The 24461-nt window shown below is 47.0% G+C and overlaps 1 protein-coding gene across 2 annotated transcripts in view; it reads left to right on the top strand.

Annotated features, from left to right (window-relative positions):
- Nucleotides 1–19726, top strand: part of NOL8 (nucleolar protein 8) — an 82741-nt gene extending 63015 nt beyond the window's left edge. For both annotated transcript variants that reach the window (XM_033926046.1, XM_033926047.1), the window contains 3 exons: nt 13748–13821; nt 14644–14726; nt 18854–19726. In XM_033926046.1, coding sequence (XP_033781937.1) covers nt 13748–13821; nt 14644–14726; nt 18854–18907 — 211 coding nt within the window. In that variant the 3' untranslated portion in view covers nt 18908–19726. The remainder of the gene's footprint in view (nt 1–13747; nt 13822–14643; nt 14727–18853) is intronic.
- Nucleotides 19727–24461: the final 4735 nt, after the last annotated feature.

Raw genomic sequence — 24461 nt, 5'->3', positions numbered from 1 at the left:
CCCCTAGGGTCGCGGGGATCCCGTGGGGACGCCCCCTAGGGTCGCGGGGATCCCGTGGGGACGCCTCCGAGGGTCGCGGGGTTCCTGCGGGGCTGGATGTACTCAGTCGCGCGGCTCTTCTCCCTACCTTCTCTGCTTGCAGCACAGAGCCGAACGGAAGTCTTCCCGACGTCAGCGCTGACGTCGGAGGGGAGGGAGGGCTTAAACAAAGCCCTCCCTCCCTCCGACGTCAGCGCTGACGTCGGGAAGACTTCCGTTTGGCTCTGTGCTGCAGGCAGTGCAGGTAAGGAGGAGAGTAGCCTCGCGGTTCGAGTGGCTACCAAGGGAGGGGGCGGTCCGCCCCGCCACACCCCGCCCCGGTTGCAGCACAGCCGGCCAGGTCCCCTTACTTTTGTGGCACTTCCCCAACCGACCGACAACAGCCCCGGTCCGACAATCCTCCCTGCCCTGTAGCCGCGAATCTAAATTATCTTCTTACAGCAGCTGTAATAAGGTAATTTAGATTCGCAGTTAAGGGCAGGGAGGTTTGTCGGACCGGGGCTGTTGTCAGTCGGTCGGGGAAGTGCCACAAAAGTAAGGGGACCTGGCCGGCTGTGCTGCACCCGGGGCGGTAGAGAAGGAGTGGGGAGAAGGACGCTGAAAGGCCATGGGGAAGACGGGAGGGGGGGGAAGGACTCTGAAAGCACTTGAAGACAGAGGAGGGAGAAGGACGCTGAAAGCACATGGGGAATACAAAGGGGTGGAGAAGGACGCTGAAAGGCCATGGGAAGGGCGGGGGGGGGGAAGGACTCTGAAAGCACTTGTGGAAGACAGAGGGGGGAGAAGGATGCTGAAAGCACATGGGGAAGACAAAGGGGTGGAGAAGGACGCTGAAAGGACATGGGGAAGACAGAGAGGGAGAAGGACGCTGACAGGACATGGGGAAGATGGGGGGAGAAGGACGCTGAAAGGAAATGGGGAAGAGAGAGTAGGGAGAAGACGCTGGCAGGGAAGAAGACAGATGCCAGACTATGGGGGGAGCGGAGAGAAGAAGATGGGTGCCAGACCAATTTGGAAGGGGGAAGAAAGGGAGAGGCACAGTAACAGAGCAAATGGAAGATGCAGAAGGAAGAGAGACAGTGGATGGAAGGAATTGAATGAGAACATGAGGAAAGCAGAAACCAGGCAACAAAGGTAGGAAAAGAATTATATTTCTTTTTTTTTATTTTGCTTCAGGATAAAGTAGTATATTAGTTGTGTTGATAAAAATTTATAAACATTAGAGGCTCTGGTAGAAACCCATTTGCAAAGTATGTATTCTTCCTAATTAATATTTTCAAATTAATAAAGTCTTTTTGCTTATTTGTAAATGGGTTTCTACCAGAGCCTTTAATTCAGTAGCATAATTAAATGAAATAACTATTTCTGAAGTTTATAGGGACGGGCGGGGACGGAGGGGATTCCTCGCGGGGACGGGTGGGGACGGAGGGGATTCCTCACGGGGACGGGTGGGGACGGAGGGATTCCTCACGGGGACGGGTGGGGACGGGTGGGACTTTAGCGGGGACGGGTGGGGACGGGTGGGATTTCTGTCCCCGCGCAACTCTCTAGTTAAAAGCCCACCTCTTCGAGAGTGCTTTCGGCTCCTATCTCCTCTGAACTGTTTTGTGGTATTGCGGTATACAAAAATAAAGTTATTATTATTATTATGTTTGGTTCTGCATTCCCAACCCTATATGTCGTGTCTGTCTATCCAAGTTACATTACATTAGTGATTTATCCCAGGACAAGCAGGCATGATATTCTCACATGTAGGTGACGTCATCTACGGAGCCCCGATGCGGAAGCATTTTCAAGCAAACTTGATTGAAGATTTAAGTTTGCTCTGCTGCTCCACGCATGCGTGCCTTCCTGCTCCACTAGGGGGTGCATCCCCTCGTGGTCTCCAGTTCAAAATTTTCCGCTGAGCCTAGAAGTCGTGTTTTTTCAGGCTCTGCCCCAACTGCCTTCTAGCACCGCAATTTTTCTTGTTTTTCATCGTTTAAATCGCTGTGCGCGAAACTTTTTCTTCTTCAACTTGATTCCTGCTTCGTTTGACCGACCCGGAGGCTTCCGGGTCCCCTTGGCCGCGTGGCTACTCGAGCCGCGGCCACTTTCGATTCTATGTCCCGGCCTTTGACCGGCTTTAAAAAGTGCACCCGGTGCGAGCGGCTTCTTTCCATCACAGACCCGCATCGCCGGTGCATCCTCTGCCTGGGGGCCGCTCATCCAACCGACTCCTGTCCCCAGTGCGCTACTTTCCAGAACCGGGCCCTCCGTCGAAGGAAAGCCCGCATGGCGGATCTTTTCGCCCCAGACCAACCCTCTACCTCGGCCTCGAGGTCGGCCCTGGCATCGGCCCCGGCCTTGACCTCAGCTCCGAATACCTCGGCATCGCCTCGAGACTCAACCCCGAAGTCCTCGGGACAACAGAAAGCCTCAGCTCCGGGTAAGTCCCCTCTTCCCTCTTCAGGTTCTGCACCAGCGAAGAAACCAACCTCGGGGACACCGGCAACACATGGCGGAAGTCCCATGCTTACAGCCCCGACGAAGCCCTCCAAGCCTTCGGGCCGTGCCTCCACCACACGGGAATACTCTGATACGAGGTCGCCCCCGGTGGAGTGCACCGAGGCAGGGGACATGCCTTCGATGCTGTCCGTGCCCGTCTTCCAGGACTTACTCCGAGCAATGATCTCGTCGGAGCTGTCCGCTGCAATGGCCCATCTACAACCGGCCTCTGCCTCGACCTCGACCCCGCATGTGCCAGACCAGCCTGAGCCTCGCGTCGAGCCACCTCGGGGAAAAGTGCGCAAACTTCGCCGCATCTCATCCTCCTCAGACTCCTCGCCGAGGCACCCGAGGCGCTCTCCCTCCACAGACCGCCAAAGGGCAAAACGTCGGGCTAAACTAACAGAAACCTCGAACCGCCGTATCTCTAAGAAGGCCCGGGGTTCCCCCACTCTACGAGGCCGTTCACCTACACCTCGTACGGGACCACTGAGGGTGGCAGAGTTATCACTCTCCAACCCACGCATCCTCCGAACTCCCCCTCGGACCGGGGCTCCAATCCGAGGTTTCGGGCTTTCACCAAGGGAGTCCGGGTCGAGGTCACCGACTCGACATCGATCGGTACCCCGAACCCCGGCATCGTCTCCGAGGGGCTCCTCGAGACGTCTGAGATCCACGACCACGGAACACTTTCACAGTGCTTCCCCGGTCTCGGAGCTTGGATCGGAGCAGGAACCTCACTACTCGAGGGAAGCCTCCCCTTCCTTCTCCACACAACGGAGGTCTCGTTCACCGACCCCGCATGGGGCCTCGGGAACATCCCGACCATCCTTCTCACGCTTTGTCCAGGACATGGGCCACGCTTTGAATTTAGACCTCCAGTCCGACTCCAGATACTCTAAAGAGTACCTAGCGGAACTGGATATGCCATCACTGCCCAGAGAGTCCCTTCGCTTACCGCCTAACCCGATACTCCAACAGGCTCTCTTCAGGAACCTGGAGACCCCCTATATGGTCACAGCCGTGCCCTCCAAAATGGAGGCCAAGTACCGTACAGTACCCTTTCCGGGATTTGAACAACCACAGCTCTCCCACCAGTCGCTGTTAGTAGAATCCTCCTTAAAAAAAGCTCACCCCTCCCGGGTCTCAGCGGCGGTCCCCCCAGGCCGAGAAGGCCGAACCCTAGACAAGTTCAGCAGGAGACTATATCAAAATGCGATGATGGCCTCTAGGGTGCAAAGCTACACTTTCACCTTCACATCCTACCTCAAACACCTCATTGGACTACTAAGAGCCTTTGAGACTGACCTACCGGCCTCCCGCCAAGGAGCCTTTAGCCTGCTTTTGGAATCCCAATCTAACCTACGCCTCCATCTATTCCACGCAGCCTACAATGGCTTCGAACTCTCCTCCAGAGAGGCAGCCTTTGCTATCGCCATGCGCCAACTAGCTTGGCTACGCCTGGTCGACATGGACCCCAACTTACAGGACCGGTTGGCTAACCTCCCCTGCGTGGGAAAAGAACTGTTCGATGACACTATCGATGCGGCTACAAAACGCCTCTCCGAACACGAACGCTCGTTTGCCTCCCTCGTCCGACAAAAGCCCAAACCGCCAGCGTCCAGGCCATATAGGGCCCCTCCGCGCCGCTACCCACAAAAATCCACTCCTGCCTTCTCGCGGCCTCCACCCAGGCGTCCGCAAGCCCACCACCGGGCCATGCCCAAGTCCCAACCGCCTGCGAGTACCAAACCATCCCCGTCCTTTTGACGGGATATGCGGAAGGGGGCGGGCCCCCTCCGCCATAATCCCAGGCCTCCTTCCCATCGGGGGTCGCCTCAAAGCCTTTTACCCTCGCTGGGAACAAGTCACGTCGGACGCATGGGTCCTTGGCGTGATCTCATCAGGATACTCTCTCAACTTTCGGACCATTCCTCCGGACAACCCCCTAAGGAATTGCCCTCCCAACCGGACGCAACTACCCCTACTCCTCTCCGAAGCTTGAGACCTGCTTCGCCTGAGAGCAGTGGAGGAGGTTCCCCCCGACCAACGGGGGAAGGGCTTCTACTCCCGTTACTTCCTGGTACCGAAAAAAACGGGAGACTTACGCCCAATACTAGACTTGAGACACTTCAACAAATTTCTGATACGGGAAAAATTTTGGATGCTTTCCCTACCGACCCTCTACCCCCTGATCGACGAGGGCGACTGGCTCTGCTCCCTCGATCTGAAGGAGGCGTACATACATGTCCCAGTGCACCCCGCTCACCTCAAGTTCTTGCGTTTTCAGGTAGGGGACTGGCACCTACAATACCGTGTCCTCCCCTTCGGCCTAGCATCGTCACCTCGGGTCTTCACCAAGTGCCTCGTGGTGGTCGCAGCAACCTTACGCTCCCAGGGCCTCCAGGTATTCCCCTACCTGGACGACTGGCTGATCAAAGCCCCGTCCAGGGAAGCAGTTATCTCAGTGACCCAACAGACTATTACCTACCTACAAAGTCTGGGGTTCGAGATAAACTTCCCAAAATCCCAACTACGCCCCTCCCAGTCCCTACAGTTCATCGGGGCCACGCTGGACATGGTTCGCCTCCGTTCCTTCCTCCCCCCTCCGCGTCTAGAGGCGTTAGTAAGTCTGAGTCGAAGGTTTTCCCTGCTGACCTCGGTATCAGCTCGGCAGATGATGACTCTTCTGGGCCACATGGCCTCCACCGTCCACGTCACACCCTTCGCCCGCCTCCATCTGAGAATTCCTCAATGGACCCTGGCCTCTCAATGGAGTCAAGACCGGGACCCGATCGACCGCCCCGTGACATTGACGCCTTCTTTGCAACGATCGCTCCGCTGGTGGGCTGACTCTTCAAATCTTTCCAAAGGTTTGCTCTTCCTCACCCCACCCCACAGCAAGATACTCACCACGGATTCGTCGGAGTACGCTTGGGGAGCCCATCTGGACGGCCTACGCACTCAAGGGATGTGGTCAGCAGAAGACCGCCGCTGCCACATCAACGTGCTAGAGCTTCGGGCCATCTATCTCGCAGCTCTAGCTTTTCAACATCTGCTCCACGACCGAGTGGTTCTCATCCAAACCGACAACCAGGTAGCAATGTACTACGTAAACAAACAAGGGGGAACAGGGTCTTGGTCCCTTTGCCGGGAAGCCCTGCGCCTCTGGAAATGGGCAATCTCCAACAACACCTTCCTTCGAGCGGTGTACATACAAGGAGAACAAAACTGTCTGGCGGACAGACTCAGCCGCCTCCTCCAGCCACACGAGTGGTCACTGCACTCTCAGACCCTACGACGGGTGTTCGAAAAGTGGGGGACACCTCAAATAGATCTATTCGCATCCCCCCACAACCACAAGCTGCCTCTCTTCTGCTCCCGGATGTACTCCCCGGACTGGCTCGAGGCCGACGCCTTCCTCCTCGACTGGGAGAGAAGGTTCCTGTACGCGTTCCCGCCGTTTCCTCTGATACTGCGGACGCTTGTCCACCTGAAAACAGTACAAGCCACCCTGATCCTGATTGCCCCTCGCTGGCCACGCCAGACGTGGTTTTCCCTTCTACTTCAACTCAGTGTCAGAGATCCACTGCCTCTGCCTCTGTTTCCCTCTCTACTATCACAGGGTCAGGGTTCGCTGTTACATCCCAATCTTCAATCTCTTCATCTGAATGTTTGGTTTCTCGCCCCCTGACTGCTCTCCCCGTGTCTCAATCAGTCAAGGAGATATTGGAGGCCTCTAGAAAGACCTCGACGAGAACCTGCTACTCCCAAAAGTGGACCAGATTCTCAACCTGGTGCTCCTCCCACAGCCAGGACCCAGTGTCGGTCCCCGTCCCTCTGGTCCTTGACTATTTACTTCAATTATCTCATTCTGGCCTAAAGACCAACTCCATTCGAGTACACCTCAGTGCGATTGCGGCCTTTCATCAGCCCCTGGAAGGGAAAGCCCTCTCGCTCCATCCCTTAGTCTCTCGCTTCATGAAGGGTCTTCTGAACGTCCACCCTCCTCTCAAACCTCCCCCGGTGGTTTGGGACATTAACGTGGTTCTGGCTCAACTAATGAAACCTCCATTTGAGCCCCTAGACAAATGCCATCCAAAATTCCTCACTTGGAAGGTGATTTTCCTGCTCGTGCTCACTTCCGCCCGGCGGGTTAGTGAGTTACAAGCTCTGGTAGCGGACCCACCCTTCACGGTATTCCATCACGACAAGGTGGTACTCCGCACCCATCCAAAGTTCTTGCCTAAAGTAGTGTCTGATTTTCATCTCAATCAGTCCATTGTCTTGCCTGTGTTTTTTCCCAAGCCCCACTCTCACCCCGGAGAGGTGGCGCTCCACACTCTTGACTGTAAGAGAGCGTTGGCCTTCAACCTCCAACGCACTCAACCACACCGGAAAGTCCCATAATTGTTTTTGTCCTTCGACCCAAACCGGTTAGGTCACCCAGTTTCCAAACGCACCTTGTCCAACTGGTTGGCCGATTGCATCTCCTTTTGCTACGCTCAGGCTGGTCTCGCGATACATGGTCGAGTAACGGGACACAAGGTCCGAGCGATGGCAGCCTCCGTAGCGTTCCTCAGGTCCACACCTATTGAGGAAATCTGCAAGGCTGCCACGTGGTCTTCGGTTCATACCTTCACCTCCCACTACTGTCTGGACTCGCTATCCAGGAGCGATGGCCGGTTCGGCCAATCGGTTTTACGAAATCTATTTGCTTAAATTGCCAACTTCCCTCCATCCCTTTTCAGTTAGCTTGGAGGTCACCCACATGTGAGAATATCATGCCTGCTTGTCCTGGGATAAAGCACAGTTACTTACCGTAACAGGTGTTATCCAGGGACAGCAGGCATATATTCTCACAACCCGCCCACCTCCCCGAGGTTGGCTTCTTTGCTAGTTAAATGAACTGGAGACCACGAGGGGATGCACCCCCTAGTGGAGCAGGAAGGCACGCATGCGTGGAGCAGCAGAGCAAACTTAAATCTTCAATCAAGTTTGCTTGAAAATGCTTCCGCATCGGGGCTCCGTAGATGACGTCACCCACATGTGAGAATATATGCCTGCTGTCCCTGGATAACACCTGTTACGGTAAGTAACTGTGCTTTCTATTCCGCCATTACCAAGTTAGATTGTAAGCTCGTCCAAGCAGGGACCATCTTAAATGTCAAAATGTACAGTGCTGCGTACGCCTTTTAGTGCTATATAAGTGATAAGTAGTAGTAATAATCATCACTTGAAGCTTCCAAAGTGTGAAAAAGCACAGTTACTTACCGTAACAGGTGTTATCCAGGGACAGCAGGCAGATATTCTTGACTGATGGGTGACGGCACCGACGGAGCCCCGGTACGGACAATTTTAGAGTGATTGCACTCTAAGAACTTTAGAAAGTTCTAGCTAGGCCGCACCGCGCGTGCGCGAGTGCCTTCCCGCCCGACAGAGGCGCGCGGTCCCCAGTTAGGATAAGCCAGCTAAGAAGCCAACCCGGGGAGGTGGGAGGGACGCAAGAATATCTGCCTGCTGTCCCTGGATAACACCTGTTACGGTAAGTAACTGTGCTTTATCCCAGGACAAGCAGGCAGCATATTCTTGACTGATGGGTGACCTCCAAGCTAACAAAAAGAGGGATGGAGGGAAGGTTGGCCATTAGGAGAATAAATTTTGTAAAACAGATTGGCCGAAGTGTCCATCCCGCCTGGAGAATGCATCCAGACAATAGTGAGATGTGAAAGTATGAACTGAGGACCAAGTAGCAGCTTTGCAGATTTCCTCAATAGGAGTGGAACGGAGGAAAGCTACAGATGCTGCCATAGCTCTAATTTTGTGGCCCGTGACAGAACCTTCCAGTGTCAGGCCGGACTGAGCATAACAAAAAGAAACGCAAGCAGCAAGCCAATTGGACAGAGTGCGTTTAGATACAGGATGACCCAACTTGTTAGGATCAAAGGACAAAAACAGTTGAGGAGATGATCTGTGAGGTTTGGTGCGATCAAGATAGTAAGCCAGAGCACGTTTACAATCCAAGGTATGCAAAGCCTGTTCACCTGAATGAGAATGAGGCTTTGGGAAAAAAACAGGTAGGACAATGGATTGGTTAAGATGAAACTCAGACACAACCTTAGGAAGGAATTTTGGATGTGTACGAAGGACAACCTTATCATGGTGAAAAACAGTGAAAGGTGGATCAGCCACCAGTGCATGGAGCTCACTGACCCTCCTGGCAGAAGTGAGAGCTATCAGAAAGACCACTTTCCAAGTAGAAATTTAAAATGCGTTGTGGCCAGAGGCTCGAAAGGAGGCTTCATTAACGCAGAAAGAACCACATTAAGATCCCATACAACAGGAGGGGCCTTAAGAGGTGGTTTTACATTGAAAAGGCCTTTCATGAACCTTGAGACTAAGGGATGAGCTGAGAGGGGTTTTCCATGGATCGGCTCATGAAAAGCTGCAATGGCACTAAGATGGACCCTTATCGAAGAGGATTTAAGACCAGAGTCAGATAAGGACAAAAGATAGTCCAACACCAATCCCACTGCTGTAGATATGGGATTATGGTGATGTAACAGGCACCAGGAAGAAAACCGAGACCACTTCTGCTGGTAACATTGAAGAGTAGACGGTTTCCTGGAGGCATCAATAATAGAACGGACAGGCTGAGAAAGGAGAGCATGAGGTGAAGTCAGCCCGAGAGATACCAAGCTGTCAGGTGCAGAGACTGCAAGTTGGGATGAAGAAGCGTTTGCTGATTCTGTGTAAGTAGTGAAGGAAACAGAGGAAGAGGTATGGGTTCCCTGGAACTGAGTTGAAGTAGAAGGGAAAACCAATGCTGTCTGGGCCACCGTGGAGCGATGAGGATCATGGTAGCTTGTTCCCTCTTGAGCTTGAATAAGGTGCGCAGCATGAGCGGAAGAGGAGGGAATGCATAAAGGAAGAGATTGGTCCAATCCAGAAGAAATGCATCGGGTTCCAGACGGTGAGGAGAGTAAAGTCTGGAGCAAAACAGAGGCAGTTGATGGTTGTGGGGAGCTGCAAAAAGATCCACCTGAGGAGTGCCCCATTGAGAGAAAATGAACTGGAGAGTCGAGGGGTCGAGAGTCCATTCGTGAGGTTGAAGAATTCTGCTGAGATTGTCTGCTAAGCAATTCTGTTCCCCTTGGATGTAGACTGCTTTCAGGAATAGGTGACGAGCAGTCGCCCATGTCCAAATCCTTTGAGCTTCCTGACATAAAGGACGGGATCCCGTCCCTCCTTGTTTGTTGAGGTAATACATTGCAACTTGGTTGTCTGTGCAAATGAGAAGAACCTGAGGAAAGAGGAGATGTTGAAAAGCTTTGAGGGCGTAAAATATCGCTCTGAGTTCCAGGAAATTGATGTGGTGCTTCTTTTCCTGGGTGGTCCCAAACCCCTGAGTTTGGAACTCGTTCAAGTGAGCTCCCCATGCATAGGGGGAGGAATCCGTGGTGATGACTAGTTGATGAGGAGGTAGATGGAACAGTAGACCTCTGGATAGATTTGATGAGTTCAACCACCAAAGAAGCGACTGTCGAAGAGACGAGGTCACAGATATGTGTTGTGAACAAGGATCCGTCGCTTGTGACCACTGAGTCGCTAGGGTCCATTGAGGAGTACGCAGGTGGAGACGTGCGAAGGGGGTGACATGCACTGTGGATGCCATGTGCCCCAAAAGTACCATCATTTGATTTGCAGAGATGGAAGTTTTCTGGAACACCTGCTGACAGAGATGAAGGATGGTGTGAAGGCGGTTTGGAGGAAGAAACGCCCTCATCTGAACAGTATCCAGAATGGCTCCAATGAATTGAAGTCGCTGAGTTGGAATGAGGTGTGACTTGGGTAGATTGATCTCGAACCCCAACAGTCGAAGGAAGGAAATGGTCTGATTGGTGGCTATGTGAACGGACTGAGGAGAAGGAGCCTTGATGAGCCAGTCGTCCAGATAAGGGAAGACTTGAAAATTGTGGGAGCGGAGATAAGCTGCGACCACAATCAGACATTTGGTGAATACCCTGGGAGAGGAGGCTAAGCCGAAGGGTAGCACCTTGTATTGGTAATGATGTTGGTTGACAAGAAAGCGAAGGTATTGTCTGGACATCAGATGAATTGGAATGTGAGTATACGCCTCCTTGAGATCGAGGGAACATAGCCAGTCTTCCTGAGAGAGAAGAGGGTATAGGGTGGCAAGAGATAACATCTTGAACTTCTCCTTGACCAGACATTTGTTGAGATCTCTGAGATCTAATATTGGTCTGAGATCTCCGGTTTTTTTGGGTACAAGAAAGTACCGGGAATAAAATCCCAGGCCTTGCTGGTCTAGAGGAACTGGTTCGATGGCATTGAGAAGGAGGAGGGATTGAACCTCCTGACCGAGAAGGAGGGACTGAGCCTTGTTGGAAGCAGACTCTTTTGGTAGACTTAACGGTGGAGGAGTCTGAAAGTTCAGGGCATATCCGTGAGCGATGATAGCAAGTACCCACTGGTCGGAGGTAATTGCTTCCCATCGAGACAGAAAAACCTGTAGTCGACCTCCTATGGGCTGAGGTAGAAGGCATGAGGGAGGAAGACTGGCAATGTTCTCGAGAAGAGAGTCAAAAGGGCTGTGTAGACTTGGGTTGAACAGCCGGTTTTACAGCAGGCTGTTGTTGTTGACGAGCCTGTTGCTGCTGTTGACGCTGCCTGCGAGGTTGAGGAGGATGAGTCTGAGCCGGGCGAGCAGAAAACCTTCTTGGATAAGAAGGTTGTTGCCTGAATGGACGAGGAGGAGGAGGTTTCTTCTTGTTTTTCAACAAGGTGTCCCACCTAGTCTCATGCGCGGAGAGCTTTTGTGTGGCGGTATCCATGGACTCCCCAAACAGCTCATCCCCCAGGCAAGGCGCATTGGCCAGTCGGTCCTGATGGTTTACATCCAGTTCTGAGACCCGTAGCCATGCCAACCTTCTCATTGCTACAGAAATAGCAGTGGCCCGTGACGTCAGTTCAAAAGTATCATAAATGGAACGGACCATAAACTTCCTGAGTTGCAAAAGACTAGAAGTACATTGCTGAAAAGCAGGAAGCTTACGGTCCGGAATGTACTTCTGAAAAGAGGTCACCTGTTGAATGAGATGCTTCAGGTAAAACGAGAAGTGGAATGCGTAATTACCTGAACGGTTGGCCAGCATGGCGTTTTGGTAAAGGCGCTTTCCAAATTTATCCATGGCCTTTCCCTCTCTGCCAGGAGGGACAGAGGCGTAAACACTGGCACCTACAGACTTCTTCAGGGTTGATTCCACCAACAAGGATTCATGGGGAAGTTGTTGCTTGTCGAATCCTGGGATTGGAATGACTTTATAAAGAGATTCCAATTTTCTTGGGGCTCCCGGGATGGTTAAGGGAGTTTCCAAGTTCTTATAGAAAGTTTCCCTCAAGATATCATGGAGGGGCAACTTTAAGAACTCCTTAGGAGGATGATCAAAGTCCAAGGCATCTAAGAATGCCTTGGATTTTTTAGAATCAGACTCCAAAGGAATTGAAAGGGTGTCTGACATTTCCCTTAAAAATTTGGTAAATGAGGAGTGCTCTGGCTTAGTAGCAGGGTCTTGCACCGATAGATCCTCCTCTTCAGATGAATAATCTTCCTCGGTACCGAGGTGATCATCCGAGTCATCCCACAAGTCAGGGTCCCGTACCGATTGGAGACGGCCCTGAGAAAGTGGAGTCGAGGTGCCAACATGTTTAGTCTTGCGTACCGATTTCCCCGAACGATTGGAGACGGTACCAGGGGAGTGTAGAACGGTACGGGGTTCAGAGAACGGTACCGGTTCAGAAGTGTCCGGAGCAGAACATCGTTTCGGTTCCGCTGATAGAATAGGCATGGACATGGATTTGTGCGGTGCCGACAAAGTCGATGTCAATAAAAGGGGTTGATCGACGGTCGGCACCGAAGGCTCATTGGGTACCGACACTGGAGGATTCGGTGTCAACAGAGCCGGGAGCAATTGTTGTAGTTGCTGCTTAAGTTGGGCCTGGAGGATAGAGGCAATGCGCTCATCCAACGTAGGTCCCGATTGCACCGGTACCGGTCTTTTCTTGCTCGGTACCTTCGGTGCCGCTCGACGCTCGGGTGAAGTCGATGCCGATGACGAGGCAGTGACTTCAATGGGAGCGGAGCGTTTACGGGGCCGGCGCTCAGTCTGCAGGACTTGGCTCACTGCATGCTCGACTGGTGGCCCTAGGACAGTAGGGGAAGGCTTCTTAGCCGGCTTACCTACAGGGATCGACGTCGGCGACGTATCTGTCGGTGCCGAGACAGTCGGTGTCGATTTGGAGGAAGTTGCCGATGTCGATACTGGTGCAACTTCCATGTCGGTGCCGAACAGAATTCGTTGCTGAATCTGTCGGTTTTTTAAAGTTCTTTTTTTGTAAAGAACTACAGCGGGTGCAGGTGTCAGCCCTATGGTCCGGACCCAGACACTGAAGGCACCACTTGTGTGGGTCGGAGAGGGATATAGGGCGCGCACACCGCTGACACTTTTTGAAACCCGGTGATGGGGGCATGAAGGGAAAAACCGCTGTAGCAAAATCGAAGCCGGAGGCTTCGATGGTGCCAACAGGCCCCGCCGGGGTAGTCAATAAAAAAAGAAAAAAATAAAACAATTTTTTTTTTTTTTTTTTCACAAACGTTAAAAGAACAAGAAAGAAATAAAATGAAGAGAAAAATACGCGCGAGCGGGAAGGCAAGTGAACAGTTTAGAAAAAAACTTCCAACAGCCGTTGGAAACACGCGTCTTCTTAGCTCCGCGGAATTAAGAAAACTGGGGACCGCGCGCCTCTGTCGGGCGGGAAGGCACTCGCGCACGCGCGGTGCGGCCTAGCTAGAACTTTCTAAAGTTCTTAGAGTGCAATCACTCTAAAATTGTCCGTACCGGGGCTCCGTCGGTGCCGTCACCCATCAGTCAAGAATATGCTGCCTGCTTGTCCTGGGATAAAGCATTTTCAGACTGAAACATCAACCTGTTTTGTCATTGACAAATTCCTGTCTAAGTAAACAGTCAGTATCTTAATAGTTCGAACAATAGGAAGTCTGTATTTTAATGGTTTATTTCACAAAAAATGTGGTTCTGTCAGTCCATGAAGCCACTTTACTTTACATTTCTCTAGAATAGGACTAGAACAGCATAATTTTATTTTACTTTTTTATATTTCTGACCTGAATCTATTATTGCAGTACTCCTTCTTTGCCTGAGAAAAATACAACTAGATACTTCTTCTTCTTCTTCAGAGATGATGAAAGACTGAAAGGTAAGAAAATGAATATTTTTCCTCTCTTCCTGGACAGCAAAAAGTATCAAGACTTCTACTTGGCACCTTTTTTAATGAAATCATCTTCCACACTACATTTGTGTGGAAGAAAATCTTAAATTTAAAACTTTACTGAAAACTTTTCTATTTGAACATGTCTTTAATGTAGATGTACGTCAGCGGTTGCCAAACATTTCTATACCCCCCCCCCCCCACCCCTAGGAAATGTTTGATTAATGTTTGCACCCCCTACAAAAGTAATATCACAACCAGCTAAAGGCACCCTGGCAGCTGGCTGAGTGGTGCCTCGTCACTAAGGGACGCAAACCACGCTGTTGCACTCCCCCTGAAATTCCATTTCGCACCCCAGGTTGGGAACCCCTGAAGTATGTGATGTGAATGGTAATCAGTGATTAGAATGGGCTGACCTTGCATGAATCTTGGGAGTATGTTTTTAGGTCTTTTGATTTTAATACTGTAGTTTTTTTTTATATTTAATGTTTATTGTTTTTCCACTGATATGCACTATGACAGAACAGATACTTTGAAAAATAGCAACCTTCAATACAACTGACAATGTAAAGCTATCTGCGTTGATTCTTCTCAGAAGCTTTAATGTAGCAAGTAACATTTGAAACTGAACAACTGTAGTATTTCATATGTAAACTTCTTCAAACTTATCAAGTAAAGCGGTATATTAAACTTTTAATAAACATGAACGTTCAACTTCAGACAAAATGTGTTTCTGGCTAGAGGATGAGAATTTACAACTCTTGTACAAGCAGGAAAAATATGATATTCTCGTGTACTTGCTGTTTGTAGTGGGTCCCAAACTCTTTTATCGTTCATCAAACCTTGATGATGAGAGAGAAGCGTGGGAAAAGAGATCTGCACTGTTGCTGGAGGTGAGTGATATTAAAATTCTTTTGTTGGTCAGCAACTAGAAACAGACTAGTTAGTTTTTATTTAATATGGGCATGAGCCCTGTCTTTTCTTTTTTTAGTTCAATCTGTTTATTAAGTATTTGAGCCCTGCCTTTTCTATTGCTTTAAATATGATAGTGCCTTTACTGATGGACTTCATTTTCAGAGTAGCTCGAATGGCCATTAAACATAACAGGTTGCAACTTATTCATGAAGGCCCCGATTCTGTAAAGTGCATCCCAATTGTAGGCAGCTTTAGGCGTCCTACAGCTGTCTAATCAGCCAATCGGGAGGCAAGTTTTCTTAAAAAAAAAAAAATGCTCCCCAGGCAGGCCTATATTGAAGGTGCCTCCGGGAGCCTAGGGAGGCCCGCAAGGCCGCCTAAGCTCGCCTAAAGCTATGTAGTAGCCTTAGGCGAACCTAGGCGGCCCTACACATCTCCCTAGTAGAGTGGGAGACGCTTACAATATAAGCCAGCAAAATGCTGGCCTACATGGTAAGTAGACACGGCTGCTATATTTAAAGACTTTTCCTCTCTCTGTTATGTCCTAGTTCACGTTTTCTGTCTAACATCAGCTCTGGCAGGATACACATTTCAAATCTGACATATTGTATCACAAAACAGAAAATAAAATAAATTTTTTTTACCTTTTGTTGTCTGGTCATTAACATAATATAGATTCTTATATACTGCAACAACCTCACGGTTCTGTGCAGTTTACAGATCAAGAAATGCTAACAATATAGTAGATCACAGTGAATCAATCATGATATTTACCAAAGAGATATGTTTTCAACATTTTTCTGAAAGCTGAATAGGAGGTAAAAAATTATATATAAGTAACAATTTGTTTTTCCCACAAAGCCGCCCGATATGCCAACATTTTACCATGGAATCGTTTGTAGACACAACCCTTTACTGATGGAAAATTAAAGAGGCATACTATACGCAGATGTTTCCTGTTTACAATGCCAAAGTGCTGAGGTTCTTCAGTGCAGGGATTACCAGGCCGGGGACTGGATGCTCTGGTGCAGGCTTGGCTGACGGTTGGCCTACTGTATGTCTTTCCGTTGTGGCCACGGGTAGGCAGAGTTCTTCACATTGCTCTATATGCAAGCCATGTGATTCTGGTGGCTCTGGACTGGCCCAGACGCCCGTGGTACGCAGAGCTGGTTTGTCTTCTCTTGGCAGATCATCTACCTCTGCCCCTCTCACCTGATCTTCCGACTCAGGGTCCCCTTCCCATGTTTTATCCTGGTACCTTTTGTGTTATGGCTTGGTTCTTGAAAGGGAACACCTAAGTAAGAAAGGTTATCCAGACAAAGTGATCTCCACTCCCTTGGGTTCTCTGAGACTGTCCACCTCTCGGGCTTATGTGTGCATTTGGCGTCTTTTTGAGGACTGGTGTTCCATGTGGGATGCGATTCCCCTTCGTGCATCTTTGCTTCACATTTTGGAGTTTTTGCAGGATGGCCTTGAGCAGGCCAGATTGCGGCTTTGTTGTCCTTTCATGGCCTGTTGCATGGTCGGTGTTTGGCCTCTTCTCCAGCTGTGATTCGCTTCTTGAGAGTGGTAAAATTGCTCCGGCTGCCAGTTCATCCTTTGGTTCAAGCCTGGGATCTCAATCTGGTTATTTCCATTCTCGTTCTTTCTAACATAGTAACATAATAGATGATGGCAGATAAAGACCCGAATGGTCCATCCAGCCTGCCCAACCTGATTCAATTTAATTTTTTTTTTTTTTTCTTCTTAGCTATTTCTGGGCAAGAAACCAAAGTTCCACCTGGTACTGTACTTCCAACTGCTGAAGTCTCTGTCTACTCTGTTACAAATTTTGGTTCTCCTTTCAAGCCTCTCGGCTCCTGCATGTTGCAGGACTTTACTCTTAAGGCGGTGTTCCTGATGGCCATTACGTCCGCGAGACACGTTTCCAAACTGCAGGCATTTTCATGTAGGCCTCCCTTCCTGGAGTTTTCTAGGGAGTGGGTCATGCTGTGGCCAGTTCCCTCCTTTCTGCCGAAAGTGATTTCATCTTTTCATGTCAACCAGTCCGTTGTCCTTCTGGTCTTAGGCAGTCAGGAGGGCTCTTTGGAGAAGAGAAAGTTGCACAAATTGGATGTCCATAGGGTCCTTCACGCTTATGTTCAGCAGACCCAGAACTTCCCTCAGTTGGATCGTCTGTTTGTCCTTTTAACGGGTAAGAGGGGCGGTGCTTCCAAGACTACAATTGCTTGTTGGATCAAGGCGGCTATCGCGTTGGCATACCTTCTTCAAAATAAGCCTGTTCCGGATTTTCTCACAGCTCATTCCACTCAGGGGCAAGCAGCTTCTTGGGCTGAGTCTTCTCTTGTGCCTCCGGTGGATATCAATAAAGCTGCGGTTTGCTCTTCTCTTCATTCTTTTGCTCTTCTCTTCATTCAGACTACTGTGTGGACGTTCAGGTACATTGAGACATGGTTTTTGGTGAGTGTGTTCTTGTGGCGGCCCTTTGGGGGTCCCACCCTTGATGGGTACTGCTTTGGTACATCCCAGCCATTCTGTGCCGGTCTGAAGGGATGCTAAAGAAGAAGAAATTAGATTCTTACCTGCTAATTTTCTTTCTGTAAGTCCCTCCAGACCTGCACAGACCCTGCCCTGTCGTGTTATTCAGTGTTTTTTTCACAAAGAATACATTTTTTTGTCTTGGTCGTTGGGGAGTATACTAAGAGCAGCTGCGTTTGATTCAGCTGGTGAACTGTGGGGACGTTTTGGGAAGGTTCTTGTTCTAATTGGATCAACAGTGTTTTCCTGGTTCATTCCAGACATGTCTTCTCCATGTGAGCGTGGAGTTGGTCTGTTTTGTGTGTTTTCAGCCTACTTAGTTTCTGCTTGGCTATTCGTTAGACTGATTGTAGATGGGACTGCACAATCTACTTGTACTATTATGTCTCTGTCTCCACCTGCTTGCAGAGGAGCATAAACCATCCGTTCTGTACCAGTCTGGAGGGACTAAAAGAAAGAAAATTAGCAGGGAACATAAGAACATAAGCAGTGCCTCCGCCGGGTCAGACCATAGGTCCATCCTGCCCAGCAGTCCGCTCCCGCGGCGGCCCAAACAGGTCACGACCTGTCTGAATCACCAGAAGGGGCTCCCTTGCCACCTTGGTTTCTCATTGAAGTCCTATCTTCCCATCGAAGTCCTAACCCTCTGGTCTTGCACATGCACGACCTGATTGGGTTTCTATACTTATTACCTGGTTAGCTTTCTATACTTGTGTTACATCCCAGCACCTCTCTCAGTATCCCACGATCCCTTTATCCCTCAGAAATCCATCCAATCCCTGTTTGAATCCCTGTACCGTACTCTGCCTGATCACTTCCTCCGGTAGCGCATTCCAAGTGTCCACGACCCTTTGGGTGAAAAAAAAACTTCCTTGCATTTTTTTTTAACCTGTCTCCCTTCAGTTTCTCCGAATGCCCCCTCGTACCTGTTGTCCCCTTCAGCCTGAAGAATCTGTCCCTATCCACCCTCTCTATGCCCCTCATGATCTTGAAGGTCTCTATCATATCTCCCCTGAGCCTCCTTTTTTCCAGAGAGAAGAGCCCCAGCCTATCCAACCTCTCGGCGTATGGGCAGTGTTCCAGCCCTCTTACCAGTTTCGTTGCTCTCCTTTGGACTCTCTCAAGTACTGCCATGTCCTTCTTGAGGTACGGCGACCAATATTGAACGCAGTATTCCAGATGTGGACGCACCATCGCTCGATACAATGGCATGATGACTTCCCGCGTCCTGGTTGTTATGCCCTTCTTTATGATGCCCAGCATCTTGTTGGCTTTTTTCGAGGCTGCTGCGCACTGTGCAGATGGCTTCAGTGATGCATCCACCAGCACACCCAAGTCTCTCTCAAGACTGCTGTCTCCCAACCTAATTTCTTCTCTTGTTACTTCAGGATTGATTTCTGAGAATTCAATTTGGTTTTTCATAAATATATAGAATAAATCAACCACATATTACCACAGATTTGATTATATAGCATCTCTGTTTTGTTTTGTTTTGTTTGTTTGGAAACTTAAAATTGCTTAACTAATGATACCCACTAATACATCATTTTATTTTTTTTTTCCTAAGGAATGTCGGAAGAGACATAAGGATGCAAAAAGAAAAGTGAAAGCCAAACAATAATGGGAGCTATCTTCAAATTGATAGGTTCTGAGAAAATTGTTATTTATTTTCTTTAAATATAGCGTTCAAGTGTGTCTAGCCATGAACTAATGAACATTCAGAGATTTCAGAAATTGAGCATCAGGGTAAATGTTTGATTATACCCATGACTTCTTTTTATATTTGCAACAAATCAGTTTGTACCTCTACAGGCTTATGTTCAGTAATTGAGAATTGTCAACTTATTTTCTAGTGATTCAACCAATAAGGCAATTCCTCCTCATCTAGCCTGGTAGTTTCCAGAGCTGAAATCTGGCACCATGAGCCTCCATTCAGTAACTCTTCATAGACTTGTCCTGAAATTTAATGCTTCTCCCCACCCACTAAGTCTACAGTAGTTCTTAAGGTAACAATTAATTGTCAGAGAGTGTAAAGTAGGCCACCTTCTAGAACCATTGAGTCACAGGCCCTAAATCAAGCCATTGGGTGTCACTATTGCTTAATGACTAGGACTTCTCTCTCTCTTCTCCCCTCCCCCCCCCCTCGCTTCTCACCAAATTTTGAGTACGATCTCTGCAGCATCACCTAGTTATCCAAGACATCATAAGAGATACCGCTGCTGGGTCAGACCAGTGGTCCATCGCGCCCAGCAGTCTGCTCACGAGGCGGCCCTTTTGGTTAAAGACCAGTGCCCTAACTGAGACTAGCCTTACCAGCGTACGACCTTGTTCAGTATGAACTTGTCTAACTTTGTCTCTTGTATAAATTCCTGCTGTTTTTTATAAGATCCTTTGTGTAAATATAAGTTTCAAGTTTATTAAAATTTTGATAAAACGCCAATCATGAATTCTAAGTGTTTTACAGTAGCAGAAAGGGAAATAGAAACTAGAGACTAATAAAACACAAGCATTTGAATATTGGTTAATCAAGTATAGGCTCCTGAGGCAGGCCGCAGAGGCCGAAACACGTGTATATCAAGCCATCGCATAAGATTTTGTGATTTGTGGAATAAAATTGCACACCAACATTATTTCTGACCTCCACTGTGTTTGTCGGTTACAGATATATAGAAGACATCTGTTGTCTTTGCCTTAGCAGCTCCACATTGCAACAGTAAGATCTCAGTAGTTAAACTATTGTTGGCAAGAAGATACAGGATTACCTAGGAAAGACCGAGATACAACTGGTTTAAAATGATTTTTTACAAGTTAAAAGAGTGCACACTTCCAGTTTCTGTTGACTATAAAATTGATTATTTAAAGTTGTTAAATCCCAAGAGGATTGTGAAAAATTGCAAGAGGACTTTGAGAGACTGGGCATCAAAATGGCAGATGACATTTAATGTAAGCAAGTGCAAAGTGATATACATGTGGGAAAGAGGAACCCAAACTATAACTATGTGATGCTGGGTTCTGTGTTAGGAGTCACTGCCCAGGAAAATGATCTAAGTGTCATTGTTGAGAATACGCTGAAACCCTCGACTCAATGTGCGACGGCTGCTAAGAAAGCAAATAGAACATTAGGAATTATCAAGAAAGGAATGAAAAACAAAGATGAAAATGTTATAATGCCTTTGTATCGCTCTATGGTACAGCTGCACTTCGAATACTGTGTGCAGTTCTGGTCACTGTATCTCAAAAAAGATATAGCAGAATTAGAAAAGGTACAGAGAAGGGCGACAAAAATGATAAAAGGGGTGGGACGACTTCCCTATGAGGAAAGACTAAAGTGGCTAGGGCTCTTCAGCTTGAAGAAGAAGGCACAGGGGTGATATGATAGGGGTCTGTAAAATAATGAGTGGAAAGGGTAGATATTAATCGCTTGTTCACTGTTTCCAAAAATACTAGGACTAGGGGGACATGCGATGAAGCTACTAAGTAGTAGATTTAAAACAAACTGGAGAAAATATTTCTTCACACAACATGTAATTAAACTCAAATTCATTGCCAGAAAATGTGGTGAAATAAGTTAGCTTAGCGGACTTAAAAAAGGTTTGGATAATTTCTTAAAAGAGAAGTTGATAGGCCATTATTGATATGGCTTGGGGAAATCCACTGCTTATTCCTAGGATAAGCAGCATAGAATCTGTTTTGCTACTTGGGATCTAGCTAGGTACTCGGGACCTAGATGGGCCACTGTTGGAAACAGGATACTGGGATTGATGGACCTTCAGTCTGTTCCAGTATGGCAATTCTTATGTTCTTACGTTTAATGCCTCATGTTAGCACATAGAGTGCCTTGAAATTGAATAATCTTGAATCTGGGAGTGTGCTGTTGTTCATTGTTCCCCAGCCAGAAGAAAAAGCTCATGATTTCTGATTTTTCCATTTGATTACTGATTTTATGTTGTGTAAAGAATTTCTATCAGATTAATTTTTCATTTAAATTACTTTTTACCCAAGCTGAGGTGACACAGTGCAATAATTTATGTATGGATTGGCACGCATTTGGGTTTATATGTGGATCTGACCTGCGTTCTATTATATAAAGTACTAAATTTTGCAGCATACAACTCAAGAGGGTGGGGGGTGTTCTGTCCCACTGAATCTAATAATGGCATTTCCCTCGAGATCAAAATTATAGAAGTCTTAAAGAATGCATAATCTCTAGGAATTCAAGATTGATTTGCTTATTTACTTAAAAAATTTCTATTCCACTAGGCCGCTTACAGTTTTCACATACATAATTTGAGAATGACATAAATAAAATGTACAAAATTCTACATCTAGGAAATGTATTCTTTTATTGTGGAGACAGGCTGAAGTACCCAGTTACCATGTGGAGAAATGAGGTGTTTCTTTTGTTAAAACATGAATATCTGGATGTTAATCATGGGGGTCCTGGGTGTTGGAGGAGATTTCGGGCTATTTGGGTGCCTGTTTGGGACAATTTATCTCATAGAGCCCGAAGTGCTCTCCTGAACTTTTGACACTGGAGGGATGGGGGTGGATCGGGAGAGGGTGGGGGTAGGTGTGGTCTTTATGGTCTGCGCGAAGTACAACGCGTTAGACTTTCTTATCACTTGTTTTCTACTTGGGCTCTGTTTCTGAATGTTGTGATTGTTTTGTGTTCAATACTTTCTAAATAAAAAATATTTTAAAAAAAATAAAAACATCAAACCTCATTTCAAGATTTACCCCCTCCTTTACTAACGCGTAGTGCAGGTTTTAGCGCTGGCAGCAGCGGTAATAATAATTTTATTCTTCTACCGCCAAAGCCGTAGTAGTTGAGGCAGTTTACAATAAAGAAGAGCTGGACAATCAGCGAATATAGGTACAATGTAAAGTCATCAACATACAGGTGGGCAGGATGCAGGATGTAAAGAAAAATTGGGGAACAATTCGGTTTGTGTTGGAGAGATAAGGCTTAAGAGGTCTTAGGTTACAATCGGTTAAGCAAGTTTGTTTTTACTAATTTTCTGAAATTTAGGTAGGATGAAGAGTGTGTGATAATATTCCTGTGAGCGTCAGAGTAGTTACTGCTGCTGCCAGCGCTAAAACCCACGCTACGCATTAGTAAAGGAGGGGTTAGTCTTTGTAGGAATCTACTGACATCTCCTTATTTATGAAATGCTACCAATGCTCCTTATTTATGACACAGTAAGCTCACAGTCTCATATAGTAACATAGTAAATGACAGCAGATAAAGACCTGAAAGGCTCATCCAGTCTGCCCATTAGTTATACCCATTAAAAATACATGATTAAATTTACTTGACTCTTCTTCAATATTTCTGGGTCACAGACTGTAAAGTCCACCTGGTATTGTCCTAGGTTCCAAATGCTGAAGTTGCCGTCCAAGCTCACTCCAGGCTATCCAACCATCCTGTTTGCAGGATATCTACCATAAAGTCTGGCCAGTAACATCCTCATGTTCCAAGTTAATGGAGTTCCCATTGATGCCCTCCCCAGCCAAATCATCATATATGGGACATAGACCATGTAAGTCTGTCCAGTACTGGCCTTAGTTCTTTAATTTACATTCTTCATTTTCTAATTAGAGATCTAATTAGAGTGGTGTGTGGATAGAAGTTAACTTATTAGATCAAGATAATTCCAAACCTGTATGGAGGTTTGATAATACTTTGCTTGCTGATTCTAAATTTTGCACTGAATTTCAGATAAAAATGAATGAATATTTCAGACTTAATGACCTAGAGGAAATGTCGATTGGAATATTATGGGATGCTTTCAAAGCAACTATGAGAGGACAAATTATATCATATTCTGCGTATAAAAAGAAACAGATAAGAAAGCAATTTGCAAATTTGGAAAAAGAAATTAAAAATTTGGAATTAAAATTGGTTAATAAATGGGAACAAGAGACATTTCAATTATTGTTAAAAAAAAAATGTGAATATAATGAAATTTCCTCTGGATTAGTAAGGAAAGATATTTTTGCTCAGCAAACGATGTATTATGGTAGTGCAAATAAGGCTGGAAGATTATTGGCAAATTATTTAAAAGCAAAGAAAAGAAAGGAGAAAATAAGCATAATTAAGGATGAATTAGGACATTCTCATTCTCAAATTGGAAATATATTAAAACAATTTTTAAAATATTATAAGTCACTGTATTCTTCTGAGTCTTATTTAGATAAAGAGAAAGATGGGTTGGATTTTTTGAGTTTAGTTAAAGGACCTAAGGTTCCTGATCATATAAAAGGAAGTTTAGATAAACCTATATCACTAAAAGAGTTACAAATGGCATTGAAATCCCTTAGAGTTGGGACCGCTCCAGGTGGAGATGGATTTACAGTGGAGTTTTATAAAGAATTTCAAATTTCCCTTTTACCATATTTATTAAAACTATATCAGGACCAACTGAATAAAGGTTGTATATCAGGCACTATGGCAGAATCTTTAACTATTGTTTTGCCAAAGCCAAATAAAGATCCAACATTGGTGTCAAATTACAGGCCTATATCTTTAATAAATGTAGATGGTAAAATATTAGCTAAGATTTTAGCATTAAGATTGGCTAAAGCTCTTCCGCATATAATAGGAATAAATCAAACTGGATTTGTTGCTCAAAGACACTCTTCAAATAATACTAGACTGGCATTTCAGATGTATTATTTAACAAGACAAATTAATGATCCGGCTTTTTCAGTATCACTAGATGCTGAGAAGGCTTTTGATCGTGTAGAATGGAATTTCATGTATCAAGCTATGGAATGGTTTGGTATTGGATCCGGATTTATACAAATGATTCAAGCACTGTATAGCTCCCCAACTGCTCGTTTATACATAAATAATAATTTTTCAGATGCTTTTAAATTGCAGAGGGGAGTTAGACAGGGTTGTCCATTATCTCCTTTGCTCTTTGATATAGTTCTTGAACCCTTGTTGTTAGCTATTCAACAGGCAAAGGACATAGAGGGTATTCCATGTGCTGGAGTGGAATATAAAGTATCCGCTTATGCAGATGATATATTGCTTCATTTGAGGAATCCGGAAACAACAATTCCATGTCTACTGGAGATAATAGATACATTTGGAAAATTCTCAGGATACAAAATAAATTGGAATAAATCAGAAATTTTACCTTTAAATGTGCATTGTACAAAAGGTATAC

This window comes from Geotrypetes seraphini, chromosome 17 (genome assembly GCF_902459505.1).
Source record: "Geotrypetes seraphini chromosome 17, aGeoSer1.1, whole genome shotgun sequence".
In the NCBI taxonomy this organism is placed as follows: Eukaryota; Metazoa; Chordata; class Amphibia; order Gymnophiona; family Dermophiidae; genus Geotrypetes; species Geotrypetes seraphini.
This window is presented reverse-complemented; position numbering and strand designations above follow the sequence as displayed.